Source organism: Chiloscyllium plagiosum, unplaced genomic scaffold (assembly GCF_037043375.1).
Source record: "Chiloscyllium plagiosum isolate Xiang-an unplaced genomic scaffold, Cpla_swu_hap1 HiC_scaffold_10, whole genome shotgun sequence".
NCBI lineage: Eukaryota > Metazoa > Chordata > Chondrichthyes > Orectolobiformes > Hemiscylliidae > Chiloscyllium > Chiloscyllium plagiosum.
The window spans coordinates 68951960-68972203 of record NW_028270148.1 but is presented as its reverse complement, the minus strand read 5'-3'; the positions used below and the strand labels follow the sequence as shown (position 1 = coordinate 68972203).

Below are 20244 nucleotides of genomic sequence, written 5' to 3'. Positions count from 1 at the left end.
TAGGCTTGCTGCGGTGCTCCAGCAAAGCTTTGTGCAAGCTGGAAGAACAGTACCTTGTTTGCCACTTGGAGACCCTGCAGCTCTCTAGACTCAATATCAAGTTCAATAATTTTAGGGCCTGAACTCCCCCATGTCCTCGACCCCCTACCACAAACATCAGGCCTTGTTATCATATATTCTGCCATTACACAATACCTATTGTCAGCCACTAACAGTCTCCATTAACAGCTATTCACCCTTCTAGCCAGATCATTATCAATTCCTTTGTCTGTCCAACTGTGTTTCTCTCTCTTCGGGCTCTATCCCTACCTAATGTTTACTCCTATCCCCTCCACCACCCTGTCTTCTGTATATAAGCCAATATTTTCCTAGCTACCATCAGTTCTGAGGAAGGGTTACCAGACCTGAAATTTTAATTTTGATTTCTCTTCACAGATGCTGACAAATTGAATAGTTCCTTTGACGAGCTAGCACATACACAATAGACCAGTTGAATAGTATGATTCTATAAAATGAGAAATTCCAAGAATCCTTTGGAAAATATATGAAGGATTTCCAGAAATATTGACTTTTTTTGCCAGTACAGAAATGCATTTGTAGCTGAATAGTGCATCAAATTATTTATTTGTTCTGTTTGAAGTTGCAGCACCCTCATTCTTGACATTGTTTTTCCAGGTTCAGAATCAGGTATTTTCCAGTTCAAACTGTTCTAGTTTGATCAATAATTTAATCACAAATCTAATAAATGAGTACCATAATCTTGAGCCAGAACTTCTGGGGCAACGTGTTGAAATCTCTAAAGTTGGTGCTATTCTAAATGGGGTAAGTTTCCATGTGGTCTGTCTTTAAGAACTGTGGGGGTGCCGGTGTTGGACTGGCGTGAACAAAGTTAAAAATCTCACACATCAGGTTATAGTCCAACAGGTTTATTTGGAAGTATAAGCTTTTAGTGCACTGCTCCTTCACTCTCCTTCATTGGGTACCTGACGAAGGAGCAGCGCTCCAAAAGCTAGTGCTTCCAAGTAAACCTGTTGAACTCTAACGTGGTGTGTGAGATTTCTAACTTTGAGAAATCAAAACATTATTTTTCTAGTTTTCCTCCTAATATTGCTTTTATAAACGTTATATCAACTGAAGTATTTTAATTGTTTTTAATATTAACAGCCCATTGAGTATATTCCAGCTGTAACTCAGGTGGCACCCTACCACAACAGCTGTATTCTAGGTTCAAAAGACTAGCTTCACAACCAACTAATGGGCAGGCAACCTGCCATTTAAATATAAATCAGGGCCCCTAAGTCCACACTTTAGTGAGGCCAATGTTAGTTCCTGGAAAGTGTGTCTCAACACTGACACAAAGTTGCACCTCCATACAGATTTTCAGAGATAACACCTTGTTTTCTCAGTCTGAATATTTTTTAAACAATAAATCCAAATGTTCAGAAGTAAATTGATTGATTAATAAGTCCCATTGCCCCCACCCACATCCCTATTCTCTTTTCCCCTTTCTCCATCATTTACTTGCTTATTAGCAATTGTTTTTGACAATAGACTTTGCTTGGATTGGTCTTTTGATATGAAGTATCTTCAATGTTTTACATTCATTCATTGCAGGCCATATTCTGACTAAAATATGGGGGTGGCATGGTGGCACAGTGGTTAGCACTGCTGCCTCGCAGCACCAGGTTTGATTTCCAGCCTTGGGTGACTGTCTGTGTGGAGTTTGCACATTCTCCCCGTGTCTGCGTGGGTTTCCTCCAGGTGCTCTGGTTTCCTCCCACAGTCCAAAGATGTGCAGGTCAGGTGAATTGGCCATGCTAAATTGCCCATAGTGTTAGGTGCATTAGTCAGAGGGAAATGGGTCTGGGTGGGTTACTTTTTGGAGGGTTGGTGTGAACTTGTTGGGCCAAAGGCCTGTTTCCACACTGTATGGAATCCAATCTAATCTAAAAAAGACTGGGTTAGAATTTTGTGTTTTCACATCTCAGGATTTGGTTCAACTACAACTTCATTGATGCATTCAAATCTTGACCATGTCTCTGAACTTGCCCTGTGAAATTCATTTCACATTTCAACCCAGTTCCTAAACCAAGCAGGTTATGATTTATTTTCTTCTCAACAGGATCTCCGAGCTCTTGCCTTGCTACTTTCCATACACACCCCCAAATTGCTGGATTCAGCTCTAATTCAGACGCTACAGGGCTTGTTGAACAAGTGCAGAACTTGTCAACAACAGAGAAGTGCACTACAGGAACAGGAAGCAAAGGAAAGAAAGACTAAAGGTATGTGTAGTAAATTCACTGCAATAATTTTGACATTTTGCTTTTCAAATTTAATATCATAACTAATATCCCATCAATGCAGTTTTATGGTATTATAGATTTATAAAGCCTTGTATTATCTTTCTACAGATCACTGGGATGGTGCGCTGGAAATAAGCTTGGTTATTCTGTGGCAGTCACTAAAGTTAAAAATGTTATCAAAATATGCAAAGTCACCAATTTACATAACTGATGGGTTCAAGTTAACAGAATTCACAGGCCAGATTTCTGTACTTAATAGTAACTACTATTTATTACAAATACATAGATTCTAACTGCAGATAAACTCCTCTGAACTGTCAGCATACAACTCTACCAGTTAAAACTCTAACACCCTTCTAAAATCCCTCTGCATGCTGATACAGACAGACAAAAAAAAAGTGCTGTTATGGGTGTAGGGTTAAAAAAAGACAACACCGGGGAAACAATTCAATAGCACCTGTATATCCCCTCCAAAATAAATAGGTAGCTTCAGAGAAACACCAATTGCAGAAATGCTAAGAATCTGGCATCTAAATTCTGAGGGAAATACTCAACAAAACTCTCCTCCAAAAGCGCACTCACCCATCGAAGAATAAAGTTGGAGGAACAAAGGGATAAACTCAAAAGCAGTCCAGCTATAGTTAAGAGCAAAATGCTACCAAGTGCAAGTACAAAACAGAAGAAATCTTAAGTTATCAATGTGCTTTTACTATGAACATTTTATTGTGTTCACAGTAAAATCAAAGTATACAGTTACCTCATAAAATTTTAATTTACTTGCACATTTTAACTGAAAGATTCCAAATTAATATATTTGATTGGCTTACTGAAGCTAAAATGCTGGAAAACAGGAACAGAAGTCAGACTGTTTAGTTCCTCAAGCCTGTCCTCCATTCATTAAGATCATAACTGATCTGTTGACTAAACCCTGAGCCATTAATACCTTCCAAAATCCATCAATCTCAGATTTAAAATTACCGGTTGATCTAGTATCAGTTGCCATCTTCAGAAGGATTCTGAACATCTTCCATCCTTTCTATGTTTCCTAATTATATTTCTCAAAGGTATTGCTCTTTTTTCATAATCTGCTCCATCATCCAAATTACTCAACCAAAGGAAATACTTTATTTCTACCTACCTCTATGTTCCTTATAATGTTTAGAAAACCTCTTATCGAATTAACCCTTAATTTTCCAAATACCAGAATAACCTTTCTCCTCCTAATCTCCTCTTGTGGTTTAACTCTTTGAGGCAGTTATCGTTTTGGTAAATCTAGGCTGCATTCCTATCATGAATAATTATGCTTTCTAAAGTGTGCCAAGAGCTACTCACTGGAAGCAAGTTGTGGTGCTTTGTGTAGCTGTTGTATAACTCTGTTCATAAAGCTTTATTATTTGAGTTCTCATGACATTACATAACTTTGAGTTACATGAAATACTCATTTTCCAGCAAATACTTCTACAAACAGTGTGCATGTAAATATGAAAATACACCGAACAATGAAAATACTTTACCTAAGAGGGATGTCATGGATATTATAGAATGTCATAAAATGTTTAAAGTAGAAAATGGAGCTTGGAAGCAGCATAGGTAGTGTGTACTTTGGTATAAAATGCAGCTTTCTTGTACTTGGCCTGGAGCATGATTATAAGCATTTCAAGAGTTTGACTAAGTGCAGAATCATTTTAAAAACCTGTTCAATTAGAAGTAATATTGGTATTAATTAACAGACATAACTCCCATATACAAAAGTTGCTGAATATTTGCATCCACATTATATAGGGCAATATTCCAGTTTTTCATGCAATATGGCTCCACTGGCTAGGGCAATATCTATTGCCATCCCCAAGCCTCGAAGACGATGATGAGCAAATGTAATCATAAATTTAAAGATAAACTTAGTACAGAGCAGACTTCAAGTGCTTCAATCGGTATATTTTAAAAATTACACCTCTTACTGAAAAAGTTTTTTTTGAATGGTTTAAGAGTCTTAGAGCTGTGAATAAGTATATTGATTTCTTTCTAGTCCGCAAATGGATGTTTTGTCAGCACCTGTACCTGAAACATGTAATTGATATTGGCACAAACCTATGGTTCTGAGCTTAACATTAAAACTTTAGTGCTCTGTGCTAACAATTGTATCAATTTCTGTAAGTAAATGTTTGCGTAAGATCAATTCAATATGTGACTCAATCAAGCATTAGTTCCTCATGCAGTTTAGGTAATATTTAAACATTTTTCCTCTCTCCGCAGATGATGAAGGAGCCACTCCTGTGAAAAGGAGGCGTGTTAGTAGTGACGAAGAACATCCTCTGGACAACAGCACTGGGCATAGCACTCCAAGTGACACTAGGACAGAACCTAGAGAGGCATTGACGCCAGCTAGTACCTCAGATACTGAGACTAGAGACTCAGCAGTCATTGATCCAGGCACTGAACATGACCCGCCAACCCCTGATCCAATTTCTGTAAAAGAAGATAAAATGGAATTTTCTTCGGGTGCACGTGAGACATTAATCAGCAATAGGCCCCAGGACTGTTTAGAACAGTTGCAAGGGGAGGATTCTGTGGAGGATTGCAAAGTGGTGAAGGAACTACTAAATTCTGAAAAGGAAACTAATGTGAATGAAGATGATTCTGACTCTCCCTCGACACCACCACCTGTTACTACAATTTTATCAGATCTGACTGACCTTAGAAACTGTGAGGCTCAAAATCTGCCTTTTGACCCAGAGACCACTTTATCCAGCAGTTGTACCCATTCCAGAGGACTCTTTAATATGCAGCAACAGGATCTTTTAGATAATTTGTGCAGGACCATTGAATCTACAATTAGTGCAGTCACAAGAATATTGAGCAGAGGGAATCAACCCACTTCTTGATGAGACTACTAGCATGACTAGTTCTGTCTTTTTTAAATACGGTTTGAGTTTTGTTTAATTTTGTTCTGCCTGTTGGATCTGATGCTTTGTGCTTCACTGTCAAGTGACATTTTTCTGCTTGAATGCCTGTTAGTTGTTTGTATGAAGAAGCATCTCAGCCATGAGAGAAATCGTGTGTTCGGGTTATGCGCTTGAAGATGTGATAAGTGAAAACCTAAACACAAATTTATAGATAACTTAAAACAAAGGCATTTACAGCACATTTCTCAAGGGCAATCATATTAATGGTCAGCTTTTACATAGAAGTAATTTGTGGCTTTTCATCCAGATTTGAGGTGTATCTTCGGGTGAAGGGTTACAGAAATTTTTGTTCTTCATATTGTATGATGTAATTTAAAGATATTGCATTTTTACTGTGTATAATATTGTGTCTTTTGTTGCCAGTTTTTGTACTCTATTAAGGAGGCAACTTTGCCTCAAATCTCCGTGGTTCTATTATCCAAATTAAGTTGTTTACTTGTATACTAAACCAACCACGATTAATTTGATTCTGTTAAGAATCCTCTGTAGACATCGACTGGTATAAATAAGGTGCTTTATCTGACAGGTTTCCCATGGTGGAAATAAAGCACACAAAATAAAAATTAGAACTTTATTTTGTTCTCAAGAATGTTTTATTATGTACAGAAATTAACTGCCAACTATTCTGCACAAAGGAATAAAGTAGGTAGTGGATTCATAACTTAATTACTAAAAAAATGAAGTTGTCTTTCTTGCTGACACAGTCTCATTGTCCATGTTAAATTGACCTAAGATCAGAGTTTGCCATTTGATAAGTAGTTTTACACTGACATGCAAATAAAAGCCAGCCATAATGGGTTTTTAATGCACTATTATGGATTTAATCTAACACTAAAGGTTCAATGCTACTGTACTAAAAGCATTGAGCCAATTATTGAGGCCAGATCATTCGCTCTGTCCTTCCTGATTCTACTGTAAGCCTTTCGAATAAATACATTTTAAATCAAACTTGGACAGGCTTTGGAAGTGCTTAACGTCTTATAAAACATTTAGTGGTGAGGATTTTGTTTTTGTATTGAAAATGAATTTCCCATACACAAGTATTGAGACCACACTAATGCTTGATGCATTATGAAAAAGACTTATCCACATTCCTGTGTTGTGCATTATTTCTGACAATTATATCAAATTTTCACCTTGTGCACAGAGAGTTTGCATTTTCATCATTTCTGACCAAAAAAAAGTAAGATGCAAAGTTAATTCAACTTTCAATGTTACAGACCTATGCAGAAGGATACCCCAGAAGACAAAATGCTAACACGTGGTCATGTATTCCAGAATCAATTAGATATACATTAGATTAGATTCCCTATAGTGTGGAAACAGGCCCTTTGGCCCAACCAGACCACACCGACCCTCCGAAGAGTAATCCACCCAGACCCATTTCCTCTGACTAATTGATCTAACACTATGGGCAATTTAGCATGGCCAATTCACCTGACCTGCACATCTTTGGACTGTGGGAGGAGACCCACGCAGACACAGGGAGAATGTGCAAACTCCACACAGACAGTCACCCGAGGCTGGAATCGAACCTGGGACCTTGGAACTGTGAGGCAGCAAAGCTAACCACTGAGCCAGTAAGAAGGCATTATGCTGCTCCATTATCTGATCTACATATACAAAATAAATCCAACGTACCATTCAATTAAGGGAGAAAAGATGAATCTGGATAAAATTTTATCTTAAATATATCTGCAAATTTGAAAAAAATGATTTGAGGTAAATGGATTTTCCACCCAAATAAACCAAAGTACAGAATTGGTAACAAAGGATATTTGAACCCCCCAAAAAAGTAATCTAATTGTAAAAGGATTTAATTCAATTGAATTGACAATCCTATGCTGCATAACATAAGCTGTGCATATTTCTCCTGTTAAAGATAATCCTCAGCTGTTGACTGTCATGTTTTTGGAGAATCTGTTACTGAAAGGATTCTCTACAGGGTAGTAATCTGAGGAAGGGGCATGAAGGAGGTCAATCACTAGGCCACACACATTCTCCACATGAAAGATTTATGCTCATTTTTAATAAAAACTCTCAAACTGTGCAGCATCTCAACTGATGATGATCTGAGCAAACGGTCTTTAATTCCATGTCCAATCTCCAATCACGGTAATTCTTTGCAACCTTAATTAATCATTGCATCTTGGTTTCTTTCAAGAAATGCTACATTCAGAAAAATTAACATATATACTTGGGAGTTATTATGATCATCATACTGGCAAATTATTCTTTAGGAAGATTTCTGACGCTGGTTGAGTTAACTCCCATCTTGGTCCATTCTTAGTTAGATTTCATTTGTTTTGATTTAAGCTAATATTTTCTGTTAAGCTTTCTGTTATTGTACTTAGTTTAATTTTCTCGTTCAGTATTTATCTCAAACTTTAGTTTTCTAGTTCAGTTGGTGTGGTTTTGGTATCTGTTACAGAGTGGATATTAAACCCACTCCTATAGATTCATTGGGATCATTTTACAGATGGAGAAACTGCAGTGATGAAGAGAGCAAGTGGACAGAGATAGCTGAGGTTTAGTTTTAAAATTGGTTTGATCAGAGAAAATAGAATAGACCCTTTTGTTTGATGAGTTAGTGAGGTGTTCATCAATTTGAAATTACCACTGAAAGTTGAGATCAGGGATTAGAAGGAAATTTCTAAACTCAAAGGAAGCATGACATGCCTTACCAAATGAAAGATTGAGGTAAAAACAATGTTTATTTGGTGTAGTGAATAAATATTTGAAGTAGCGAAAGATACAAAATTATGGGGAGTGAATACAGGAGAGGATTTAATTTTGGATGACAGTAATGACAGATGCCAAAGATATGATGGACCAAATAGCCATCATCTGCAAACCTTTGTTTCATTAATGGGCTCTTTTTGCACTGACTCTCCTATTTTAAATGTTAAATGAGATATATGTTGCTCCTCAACTGCTAATCACCTGCTCTTAACAAGAATTTAAATAGATGCAGGAGTAGGACTACCTCAAGCCTGTTTTGCCATTCAGTGCTTTCTATATGGACTCCACTTTTCCCAGAACTCTTGACTCCCTTGTGGTTCAAAAAGGGAGCCTGCATCAGCCTTGAATATATTCAGTGGTTCAGTACCCAGAAATACCTAGGGATAGAGAATTCCAGCAAGTTCTGTTTTAAAAATTCCTTCTTGTATCCATCTTAAATAGCCAGTCCTTCATTCTGAAACTAACGCTCCTGTTTCTAGATTCAGAATCTTGTGTTTCAACAAGATTGCATCCCATTCTTTTGAACTTCAGTGAAGCCCAGCTTCTCCTCATTAAGCAATGCTTCCATACCAGGAATTAAACTAAAGGGTCTTGCATGAACTCCCTTCAATGCCAACATATCCCAGCTTAAATAAAGAAACCAAAACTCTATGCAGTATTTCGAGGTTTGGTCTCACCAACATACTTTATAGTGCTGCAAGACTTCCCTTTTTACTTCATTCTCCTTGTAATAAGGACCAACATTCAACTTGCCATCCTAATTACTTTTTAAACCTGCATGCTAACGTTTTGTATTTCATGTACAAAGACAGCCAGATCTGTTGGTACCACTGCAATCCGTATACACTGCATTTAATAATATTTTGATTAATTGTTCTTCCTACCAAGACACTCATTTTCCCACAATCTGCTAGGTGTTATATTGTGTGCACACACTTTATCCCTTTGCAGATGCTTTGATCAAACGTTGTAGGACCTTTGAGAGCAGACATGTTACTGGCAATATAAATTTTGAAATATTGCAAAGACAATACCAAACTGAAGGTCTCCTTCCCAATTAGAGTCATAGAGGTCTACGGCATGAAAACAGGCCCTTTGGCCCAACTTGTCCATGCCGCCCAGTTTTCACAATTTAAATTAGTCCCATTTGCCTGTGTTTAGTCCATATCTCTCCATACTTAACCCATCCATGTACCTGTCTAAATGTTTCTCAAATGGCTAAACTGTACTTCTTTCCAACTACGGCTAGCACCCCATTCCAGATACTCGACCACTCTCTGTGTTAAAACAAAGTTGCCCCTCTGGACCCTTTTGTATCTGTCCCCTCTTACCTTAAGCCTATATCCTCTAGCTTCCGACTCCCCGACCATAGGGAAACGATGTTCGCTGCCTACCTTTATCTATGCCTCTTATGATTTTATAGACCTCTATAAGGTTACCCCTAAGTCTCCTACACTCCAGGGAAAATATTCCCAGTCTATTCAGACACTCTTGATTCCTCAAACCTTGCAGACTAGTGAGCATCCTAGTAAATCTTTTCTGCACTCGTTCTAGTTTAATAATGTTCTTTCTATAGTGGGGCATCCAGAACTGAACACTGTACTCCAAATGTGGCCTCACCAACATCTATCCTTCCTGAAGCATCTAGAGCATCATGGCAAATGTGAAATGATGCTTCATTGTAGCATTATTATCTTATGCTACAAAAACAGAAACACAGCAGGTCTGGCAACATCTGTGGAGAGATAGCAGAGTTATCATTTGAGTCCAGTGACCCTTCTTCAGTACACTCATTGAGGTGGGATGCAGAGGGATAAAACTAAGACCTTGGTTGAATACAGAACGTTCAGAATCAGAGTGGAATGTCAGAAGGGATAGCAAATACTCAAAATGAGGTTGGGTTATGAAAAGGAATGGGAACATGGCGAAGTAGAGGGAAAGAAGGTTCCAGAGGGTTGTGCGTACCTCTGAGTTGCTGCAACTTCAGTTCCTTAGTGCCTGAAAGAAAGAAAAAAGGTTTCTTGTTGAAGTTGAACAAATCAGAGGATGAAGTGGAACTGGGAGAGCAGGGCAGCTCTGAGCCTACGTGGGATAGTGCTGATGGAAAGAAAGGTCAAGAGTGTGCATGTGGCACTGAGTGTGGATCCCAGGATGTGGTGCGAACAGCAGTCTGAGGAGTATTGCACACCACCTTTGATCCTGGGTGAATTCAAAACGCAAAGGATGTAACTTCAATTGGAATCTATGTGGTGGTAAGTCTGAGCTGGCAGCAATCACTGAGGAATGTTATGTGGAATGGAAGCAAGTTTAGGCAAACATTGTCAAATGCTAGGAATGACGATAGTAATGATGGTGAAGAAGAAAGAACAGAAATCCTATCAGAATAGCAAAACTTCAAGATGGGTATACCTCAAAAAGATGTCAAAAGTCACACAACACCAGGTTATAGTCCACAGGTTTATTTAAAATCACAAGCTTTTGGAGTGCTGCTCCATCGTCAAGTGAAGTGTGAAATGTGGTAGTGAGTTAAACATTAAGATATAATCAAAGAACTGCAGATGATGAAGTTGCGAAACAAAAACGGAAATTGCCAGAAAACTCTGGCAGCATCTGTGGAGACAAAGCAGAGTTAATGTTCAAGTTCAAAGGGTTGGTTCTGCTTCCTCTCCAAATTTACTGCCAGACCCTCCAAATTCCTCCAGCAATTTCTGTCTTTGCTTCAGAACTTCAACATCCACAGCTCTACCATTTTTCTGCTGGTTCAGAAAAATACCTGCTGTGGAATTTTCAAAACAGCCTTCAACTCCTCAATTTCCTTTGTCTGAAACACACTGTTCCAGGGAAAACTATCTGTAAATTTACTGTGCAATGTTGTGTAGTATTGTTTCAAATTCTTTTTTTGCATTATGATACACATGGTGACATACAAGGCAAGCGTTCTTATCTTTTAAGGTCTTTTTGGTGTTCCTAGTTATCTCACATCATTATTGTTTTACCTTGTAATTTGTGACATTACTCTACCATTGGTTAGACTGCAGGTCGGCGTCTGGATCCATGCATTTGGAGCATCTAGAATGTTTCTGGCTGCTTTCAAAAGTGGATGCATGAGAGATAATTTCTGTCTTCAAAATGTGTTTCTGAAATCTCAATCAGCCTGTGTGGCTTGGATATTGGATGTTGTGTGCAGCAGCACTCCCTGTCTTTTTTTCATCATCTGCAAGGATGTATTAGATAAGAAACAAATGATAAAGAGTTGCAAGTCTACAGTGAGGGATTAGAGGAGTGAGCTTGCTGAGCTGCTGTTACAGAGAGTCTGTACAGACATGATAGGCTGAGCAGTCTCCTTGGTTTCTACTATTGTATTATACTGACTTCTCAGATCTGTTCCGAATGTATGTCTTATTTATTTGTTTCCATTGACAGCCCAAAACATACTTTACCCTTCAATGATAGACCACTTCGACCAAACTAAAACATGATGGAACAAGCTGACAGAGCCTGACAAGAGTACTCACTTTTCTCTAGCCTTGTGGAAGTGGAAGTAGTAGTGAGGAAAGACGGTGCGCATTGAGGTAGACTGTCAGAGAGACAGATTTATAAAGTGATCACAATTTATATGTCGCAGACCTCTGCTCCAGATTATTATACTGCTGTTGTTCAAACTGGACAACACAATTGCTGGATCTTACTGTTATATCAGCAAGCAGCCTTGAAAGCAAAGGTAACATGATTTATTTACCTCTGTGTTGAGTTTTCAGAATCTGACTTTGGCCTGGATATCCAGGTGGACCACATTTCCATAATCTAAGCTGGATGGGTCCCTGATTAAATTCCATATGGAGTGGAGTGAAGCAGTTGGAGACTTCAGCATCTCTAATGTTTTGGACTTCATTAGAATTGTCTCATACATTATCATGAAGAAAACAGCTTTTTTAAAATTAAGCAACCGTTTATTAGATTACTAAGATTAGATTACTTACAGTGTGGAAACAGGCCCTTCGGCCCAACAAGTCCACACTGACCCGCCGAAGCGCAACCCACCCATACCCCTATATTTACCCCTTACCTAACACTACGGGCAATTTAGCATGGCCAATTCACCTACCCTGCACATTTTTGGACTGTGGGAGGAAACCGGAGCACCCGGAGGAAACCCACGCAGACACGGGAAGAATGTGCAAACTCCACACAGTCAGTCGCCTGAGGCGGGAATTGAACGCGGGTCTCTGGCGCTGTGAGGCAGCAGTGCTAACCACTGTGCCACTGTGCCGCCCCAGTATTGTGCCTCAGTGGTGAACAAAGTCAGCAGTGGGAGTTGAGAGAGCATGAGCCAGGGGCAGCCGGGAAGGTAAATTTGAATATAAAATATTTACCTTGTGAATTGGCAAAGCAAAGGCTGAACAGGAGCAGAAGCAGACACTGGGACTGCTGAGTAAGTGAACTAATATACTCGTGTAGTGTTTCCCACTCTTCCTCCTCTAACCAAAAAAAAGACTGTCTGGATGGTTGGTAAAGTAGATTTTTTAAAATCGTTTTTGGCACTTTAGAGCAGAGGGGGCTAGGGCAGTTGTATGCTCCTCTTGCAGGATGTGGGAGGTAAGGGTCACCACTGGTGTCTCTGCTGACTTTGCCTGTGAGAAGTGCACCCAACTCCAGCTCCTCACAGACCAGGTTAGGGAACTGGAGCTGGAGCTGGATGAACTTAGGATCATTCAAGAAGCTGAGGGGGTGATATACAGGAATTATAGGGAGGTAGTTAGGATTTAATTTACAGGATAGACATATCTGGATGATTGCCAGGAGAGAGAAAGGGAATAGGCAGATGATGCAGGGATCCCCTGCAGCCATCCCCCTCAACAATAAGTATATCATTTTAGATACTGTTTGGGGGTTGGGGGGGAACCTATCAGGGGAAAGCCACAGCAGCCACACAGTAACTAGGGATGGGCACTAAATGCTGGCCAGCCAGTGGCTCCCACATCCCACAAGTGAATTAAATCTTTATGATTATACCAATTGTCAGAACAGGTTTGATGGGCTGAATGGGGAGAAAGTGAGGTCTGCAGATGCTGATGGGCTGAATGGCCTACTCCCACTCTAACTCTCCATATCTGTACACAGAAGTTCAGTGCTCACTGAAAGTAGCCCCAACCAACCATATAACACACATGCAATGATTTGAATGCACCATTTCACCTTCCTTGCTCTCCCAACAGGGCCACTGCAACTCTCACCCATCCACACCAACAGAAAACCACCTCGCCAAACCCGACCAATCAGAATTATCGAACTACAAAAGCACAATACTACGGATGCTGGAAATCAGAAATAAACCAGAAAAAGAAATGATGATTTAGGAACCATTTACTTTCTGTCACTTTTCATTTAAATTATTATGGGATAGTCATAGAATCTTCTTGAAAATGTTGTAAAGCTGGTGCACCTCAATATGTTGCATTTAAGTTCTATGGAAATTAGCAAAATAAAAAATGAGTCTGAAATAGTGACAGTCATCTGTGTCAGATAGCATTCTGGACTAGGAATATATTATCAGACAAATCACCATCTCTAGATTTGTGAATCTTTTCATCGGATTTGCACCTCCTACCTCCAACTCCAAACTCTGGGTTTAAATGTGTTTTCCTGGAAGGTGCATTAATGACATGATTCTACAGTTGATAACCAGCCTGCAACACATTCCAACACATTCTCACTGTACTGCCGCAGTTCTACTCTGACATGGGACCATCTACTCCCATCATCAGCTACATCACTGTTCAGGTGATTTAAGAATAATGGCAGACATTGCCTTCAGTGTAATATGTTGTACTGTCCAATACCATTGAATTTAGCTGCAAGAAATCAAAATGTAACAGCTTGAAAACATTTTAAACAATGTTAAGAATATTCTATTACAAGAGAAATGAAAACAAAATGAGTCAGTTGTCAACCATTATCACTGAGCAAGGAGGGGCTCAATGTTTGGTAATTTAAGTTGACGCTTAATGTAGTGCATAACTGGCTACCTACAAAGTCACCTGGAATCTTGCTGTTGTCTAGCATTGAAACGAGGGTACTCTTATAGGCTCACCAAAAAATATTTTTGGGTGTCAAAACATGAGATGAACATTCTGGGCTAGTCTTGCAGGTCATTATTTTGCTGATCTTTCTAGTTGGAAACACCATTCCTGGATCTTGCTGTCACCTTCACAAATATGTTTGCATCCAAAATGTTGGTGGGAACAACGTCCCAGATGTGCATTATACAGTGAGTGGCATCTTCAAATTTTCCATTCATTTTTATTAAGCATTACTCCTACCACATGACAGCTGTTCACATTTGGGTGACTGCTCTGAAATATTCATTTTAATTTGATTACCAGAAACCATGTTAATTTGATATAATTGTTCACAAAGTTCATGAGTTATAAATTCCATCTGTTTCTGACCAAATTTGAGATATTGTGCTGTCACAAGCCCTCACAACTGAACAACTTTAGGGAAACCCTGCTATAAAGGATTGGTTTGAACTTGTATTGATTTAAGGAGGTGATTCTATTTCAATATAGTACTGCAGCTTCCATATACATGAGGCCGTAATGTAACTGGTTAACTTTTACTTGCTATGGTAGCAATTTTTTATTGCCTTTCTCAACAGCTTTATGTCTGATTAGTTGAATAGTCCTTTAGGTATGAAAAGATTCACAAACCTAGAGATGGTGATTTTTCTGATAATATACTTCCCTTACTGTTAAAAAAAAAACCCTTAAACACCAATCAACCACGTTCCCAACTTATATGTGTGGACTTTAATAAGGAGCTCAAAAAGTCCCAAGGAGGTAATGTACAATTTGGCGCCTTCTAGTTACTTCATGTGTGCAGTTGTTCAACAAGATTTAAATGGGCTGCTTAATGAAACAAGTCACTCACATACCCAAAGAAAATTTGCTTGAGTCCCAGAACCTTTTAATTTTCAGATAAGCCTCCCATGAGGGACAAAATCATAGACCTTGTGAAAATTAATATAGATTATACCAAATGCATCATGTTCATCAACACTTCTTTTTACCTCCTCCATAAATGTCAATCAAGTTAGTCCAATACAAGCTTCTCTTAAATATATACTAACCCTCTTTAATTAATCCAGCCTTTCTAACTGAGAATTTTTACTGTCTCCCACAATTTTAACTTGTTCATCCTGGAGTTTAGGATGATAGGTTTGAATTTATCAGGCCATCTCTCTTCACGTTTTAAACAACAGTCTAACATTAGCAGCTCTAAAGAAAACTTGACCCATTAACTCTGTTTTTCTCCCCACAGATGCTGCCAGGCCTGTTGAGTTCCTCCAACATTTTCTGTTTGTTTCAGATTTCCAGCAACCACAGTATTTTACTTTTATTCCAACTCTAAAAGTACTCTGCTATTTCCTACCTTGTTCAAATTACTAATGTGGGATACATTTCATTTGCAGTGCTTGTTTATCCACTTGTAAGGATATTAAACACTTTAACCTTCATAATATGTATTCCATCCTATAACTTATATGCCTTTTCCCTAATCCCAATGCCCTAATTCTTTGGATCTGGGTTGGAATCACTACTTCTGACCCTAACTCACCAAGTGCAGAAATCTTTGGAGGGTTTCTTTGTAGAAGCCAAACCCCTGGAACCAGCACTGACTGTTGTAATCTGGGTTTTAAAAAAACAAACCGTTTAAAGGATCCAAGTGTCATTGAAAAGATGCCGAGAGAGTCTCAGTGTGAGGGGAAGGACGCCACATTGGTGAGGGTTAGGAAATGGGTGAAGTCAGGGGGCCTGGCAGAGTCATTGAGATCTACAGCACAGAGCCTTTCAGCCCATTGAGTCAGTGCCTGTCAAAACCAACCACCTAATTAATTCTAATCCTATTTTCCAGCACATAGCCCATAGTCTTGTATGCCTTAGCATTCCAAGTGCACATCTGAATACTTTGTAACTGTCTTGAGGGTTCCTACCTTGAGCACCTTTACAGTCAGTGAGTTCCAGATTTCCACCACCTTTTTGATGAAAAAATTCTTCCTCACATCCCCTCTGAATCTTCTGCCACTTACAGTAAATCTGTGCTCCCTGTCATTGATCCCTCTACTAAGGGGAATAGTTTCTTCCTGTCTATGCCCCTCATAATGTTATACATCTCAAACTTGACTCCCCTCAGTAATCAATGCTCCAAGGAAAACAACCCAAGTCTATCCAATCTCATTTCGTAACTAAAACTTTCTAGTCCAGGCAACATCCTGGCAAGTCTTCACTCTCCAGTGCAATCACATCCCTCACCTTACCCCAACCTCTCAATCCAGATAAGAGTGAGGTGGTGCACTTAGCTAGGCAAACAAGGCAAGGACTCTGGGAAGCATTGAGACATCTTGGTGTGCATGTCCATTGATACCTTAAGGTAGTGGGACAGGAAGATAAAGTGATTAAGATACTTGCCTTATAGCCAAGGCATAGAATCTAAGAGCAGGAAGGTGATGCCAAAACTATGTAAAATGCTGGTTCAACCACAGCAAGTGTATTGTGGATTCCAGAACTGCACAGAGCACACTAACAGCGGTGGAAGCAACATTTATATGCAGCAGCCAACACAATAGGGCACTAACATCACAAAATCCTGATGCTGGGGAGTTTTTCAAATTTCATTCAGCATATCACATTTGAGTGTTCAGGTGTGTTATAAAAGGCAGCACATTGGGAAATTCCTGCAGCCTCTCCTTTTGATACTTCTATCATTGTTTAGCTTTCAATGTTTCAGAGTTCGTGTAGACTGCTAAATTACCCTGAAATGTTTTAGCATCGTGTAGGACAGTGATTAACCTGAACAAGGCAGTGCTTTGCGCAGCTTCCCTCTGTAAGTCAATGTGTTAGGAGCTAGAGTAAGGAAATAAACTTCCCATTGCCTTGAATGACATTGCGCTCCCTTGAAAATCTGGTAAAATGCTTTCTTTTCCTCAGAGAAGTGAGGAATCATCTCTGATTTCAAACTCTTATTAATAAGGTGTGTGTAGATGTGGAAGGTGTATACAGGCTAGGCCTGAGCACATTACTTGTAATCTCACTGTTGTCCACATTAAATTGCAACTGCTTCAACTGCTTTCTGTGGCAGAGAATTCCACAGGTTCACCTCTCTCTGGTTGAAGACTTCTCTCCTTATCTCAGTTCTAAATGGCCTATCCTATAAACTTAATCTGTGACCCCTGGTTCTGGACCCCCTAATCATTGGGAACATCCTTTCTGTGTTTATCTTGACTAGTTGTGTTAGTATAAGCAGTTAGATCATGAGCCTTGGTTAGAGGTGTGTGCAGTGGCAGTATGAGAGTGAGTGATAGCCCTGTCAGCATGAATTGGCAGAGAGAATACAGTGGTACTTACCCTTGCAGAGCACAGAAGATAATCAAATTTCTTCCTGTTGTGCACTGCATTTCACCTGTGACACTGCAGTGAACTATCTTGGTCCAAGTTGGCCGAGTCTGGTGATATGGTCTCTTTTGCGAGTCAGCAGGAAGACCTACTGCCCTCCTCCCTATCAGGTCCCTGTCACTGAACCGTGGAACTAACCTGCCTTTTTCAGCCAATTCCTGGAGGATAATAATGCAGGACCCACAGTTGGAGGAGCATTTCCTGGCTTTGTAGCATTTTCCCCACGATACCTTGAAACATTCACTGGAGAACTTGATTAGATTAGATTACTTACAGTGTGGAAACAGGCCCTTCGGCCCAACAAGTCCACACCGACCCGCCGAAGCGCAACCCACCCATACCCCTACATTTACCCCTTTAACCTAACACTATGGGCAATTTAGCATGGCCAATTCACCTGACCTGCACATCTTTGTGACTGTGGGAGGAAACTGGAGCACCCGGAGGAAACCCACGCAGACACGGGGAGAATGTGCAAACTCCACACAGTCAGTCGCCTGAATCGGGAATTGAACCCGGGTCTCTGGCGCTGTGAGGCAGCAGTGCTAACCACTGTGCCACCGTGCCGCCCATAACTTGGATGAATGATTATTGAGATGGAGACATGAGGATTGCACATATAAACTCGCCAAAGACCATGGTACCATGAACAACACTTGGTACAAAAAGCACTGCCAAACAATAGAGATAACACAGCCCAAGTCTTAAATTGCTGCACATTAATAGCAAAAATGGCACTTTCTACACTACATCCACTTTAAAGTGAAAATAGCTTCCATTTATTTCTGTGTGATCCTATTCTATTTTAAAATTCATGAGCAAATAGATAGGTGGGTTAAGAAAATGTTTAGCATGCTTGCCTTCATTGCTCAGACTTTTGAGTACAGGAGTTGGGAACATTGAGGTTGTACAGGACATTGGTGAGACCTCTTTTGGAGTACTGTGTCCAGTTCTAGTCTCCCTGCTATAGGAACGATATTATTCAGATTTCTGTTGATGAAAATTCTATTTTCTGGAAAAAATACCCAACAGGTCTTTCTATCTTCTTGTCATCTTCTTACAGGATTGCACACCGACACCCACATCACATCACCAGATCATCTATGCAGACAACACAATTGGGCAATCACAAAATGACTTTTCTGTTTAGTCTTTGAAATGTAGCTGGTACATATTTCATACCAAATGGCATAACTTTAAACTGGTAAAGCCCATTTAGTGTCACAAAAGCTGAAATTCCTTTTGCTGTCTCGGAAAAAGGCACCTGCCAGTATCTTTTTTATATAACAAAATATAAATTGCTTGTCCCAACTTCTCAATGCAGTCTTCCAGCAGTGGAATAGGATATGAATGAGATTTCAGAGCTGCATTGAATTTGTGGTAATCAACACAAACATTGGACACCATTTGGTTTTAGCACCATCATAACAAGTGAGCTCCATTTACTGCAACTCATTTTGATTATATTGTGTTCGAGCATGCTTTCAATCTCTTTTTGAATTTGTGCTAATTTTAGAGGTTAAGTCTACAAGGATGTTTCTGAATTGGAAGAGCATTTCCTCTATCTAAGTCAGATGTAATGATATTATTATTTCCCAGCTTATTCTGACATATCTCTCCATGTGATTGTAATAACCCATTCAGGTCATTCAATTTTCCCATGGAAGATAATTCAATAATTTATCCCCAATTTTGAGAACTTACTCATTATCCAAATTAAATTGAGGAATATCAAATTTAAATTTATCTGGATTTGAATCTTCACTCCAAGTTGTAAATAGTACCACATTCTCTTTTTTGCTTTCCACCCCTATCAAAATACTGTGTGAACATAGTCACATGACACAGTTTTTCTTGTATCTGATGTTTTTATCATGTAATTCACCTCACTCCTTTCGATTTGTTAAAGACCACTATAATTACAATTAGATTTTACTCATGTACAGGGATACAGAAGTACAGTGAAAAGTGCAAAAAGTTGCCATTCCTGATGCCACCTTAGATACATAGCCACCTTGGTACAAAATCTTAGATTACAACTAGAAAAATGAAGAAACTGGTTAAAAGTTCAACATTATTTTCCAAATTATACTAAGAAGAACTGTTAAGCTGAACTTTTATTTCTTTAGTTTTCTACTTTATACTAAGAAAAGTTCAGCAGTATGTTCCTTCTTTAGCCAAGGGCTTGAACATGCTTCATGTTAAATCTTGTTCTTAAATTTTCATTTATCACTGGTAGTAATATGAACACTTCATCTCCTCTCGCGAAACTACAAGTTTTTGAATCTTGTCTGTTTCCTGTCTCATCACATGCTGTCCTACTTTCAGATGCTCTCCAGCCAACTCACCCATTCTATTTAATCTTTCTCTCTAAAATTTGACACTTGGCCGAAATATGTGGTCTTTATACTCTGACTTATCAACTTTTTGTTAATTTCAGTGGTCTTCTCACCTCTTGTCCATAAACTAATTCAAGTGGACCAAATTTAGTTGATTCATTTGGTGCGAAAGTAATTTCAAAAGTAAAAATAGAATTCCTTTATCCAAATCCTCTGGATAACCATGACTATAAGCCCTCAATACGTTCTTTAAAATTTGATGCCACTGTTCTAATGTTCCTTGCCTTTCTGGATGGTAGGCAGTTGATTTAAATTATTTTATTCCTAAGCTACCCACAACTTCCTTGACTAATTTTGATGTAAAATTAGACCCTTCTTCTAATTATACTTCTATGTGTAATCTGTATCTAGTTTTTAAAACAAATTGATTAAATCTTCTACAATC

At 39.1% G+C, this 20244-nt stretch overlaps 1 protein-coding gene across 6 annotated transcripts in view; it reads left to right on the top strand.

The window, feature by feature from the left end:
- The window catches only part of usp34 (ubiquitin specific peptidase 34), a 381006-nt gene extending 375161 nt beyond the window's left edge, over nucleotides 1-5845 (top strand). For all 6 annotated transcript variants that reach the window (XM_087991428.1, XM_087991429.1, XM_043696074.2 and 3 more), the window contains 3 exons: nucleotides 676-822; nucleotides 2123-2282; nucleotides 4557-5845. In XM_087991428.1, the coding sequence (XP_087847554.1) occupies nucleotides 676-822; nucleotides 2123-2282; nucleotides 4557-5185 (936 nt within the window). In that variant the 3' untranslated portion in view covers nucleotides 5186-5845. The remainder of the gene's footprint in view (nucleotides 1-675; nucleotides 823-2122; nucleotides 2283-4556) is intronic.
- Nucleotides 5846-20244: the final 14399 nt, after the last annotated feature.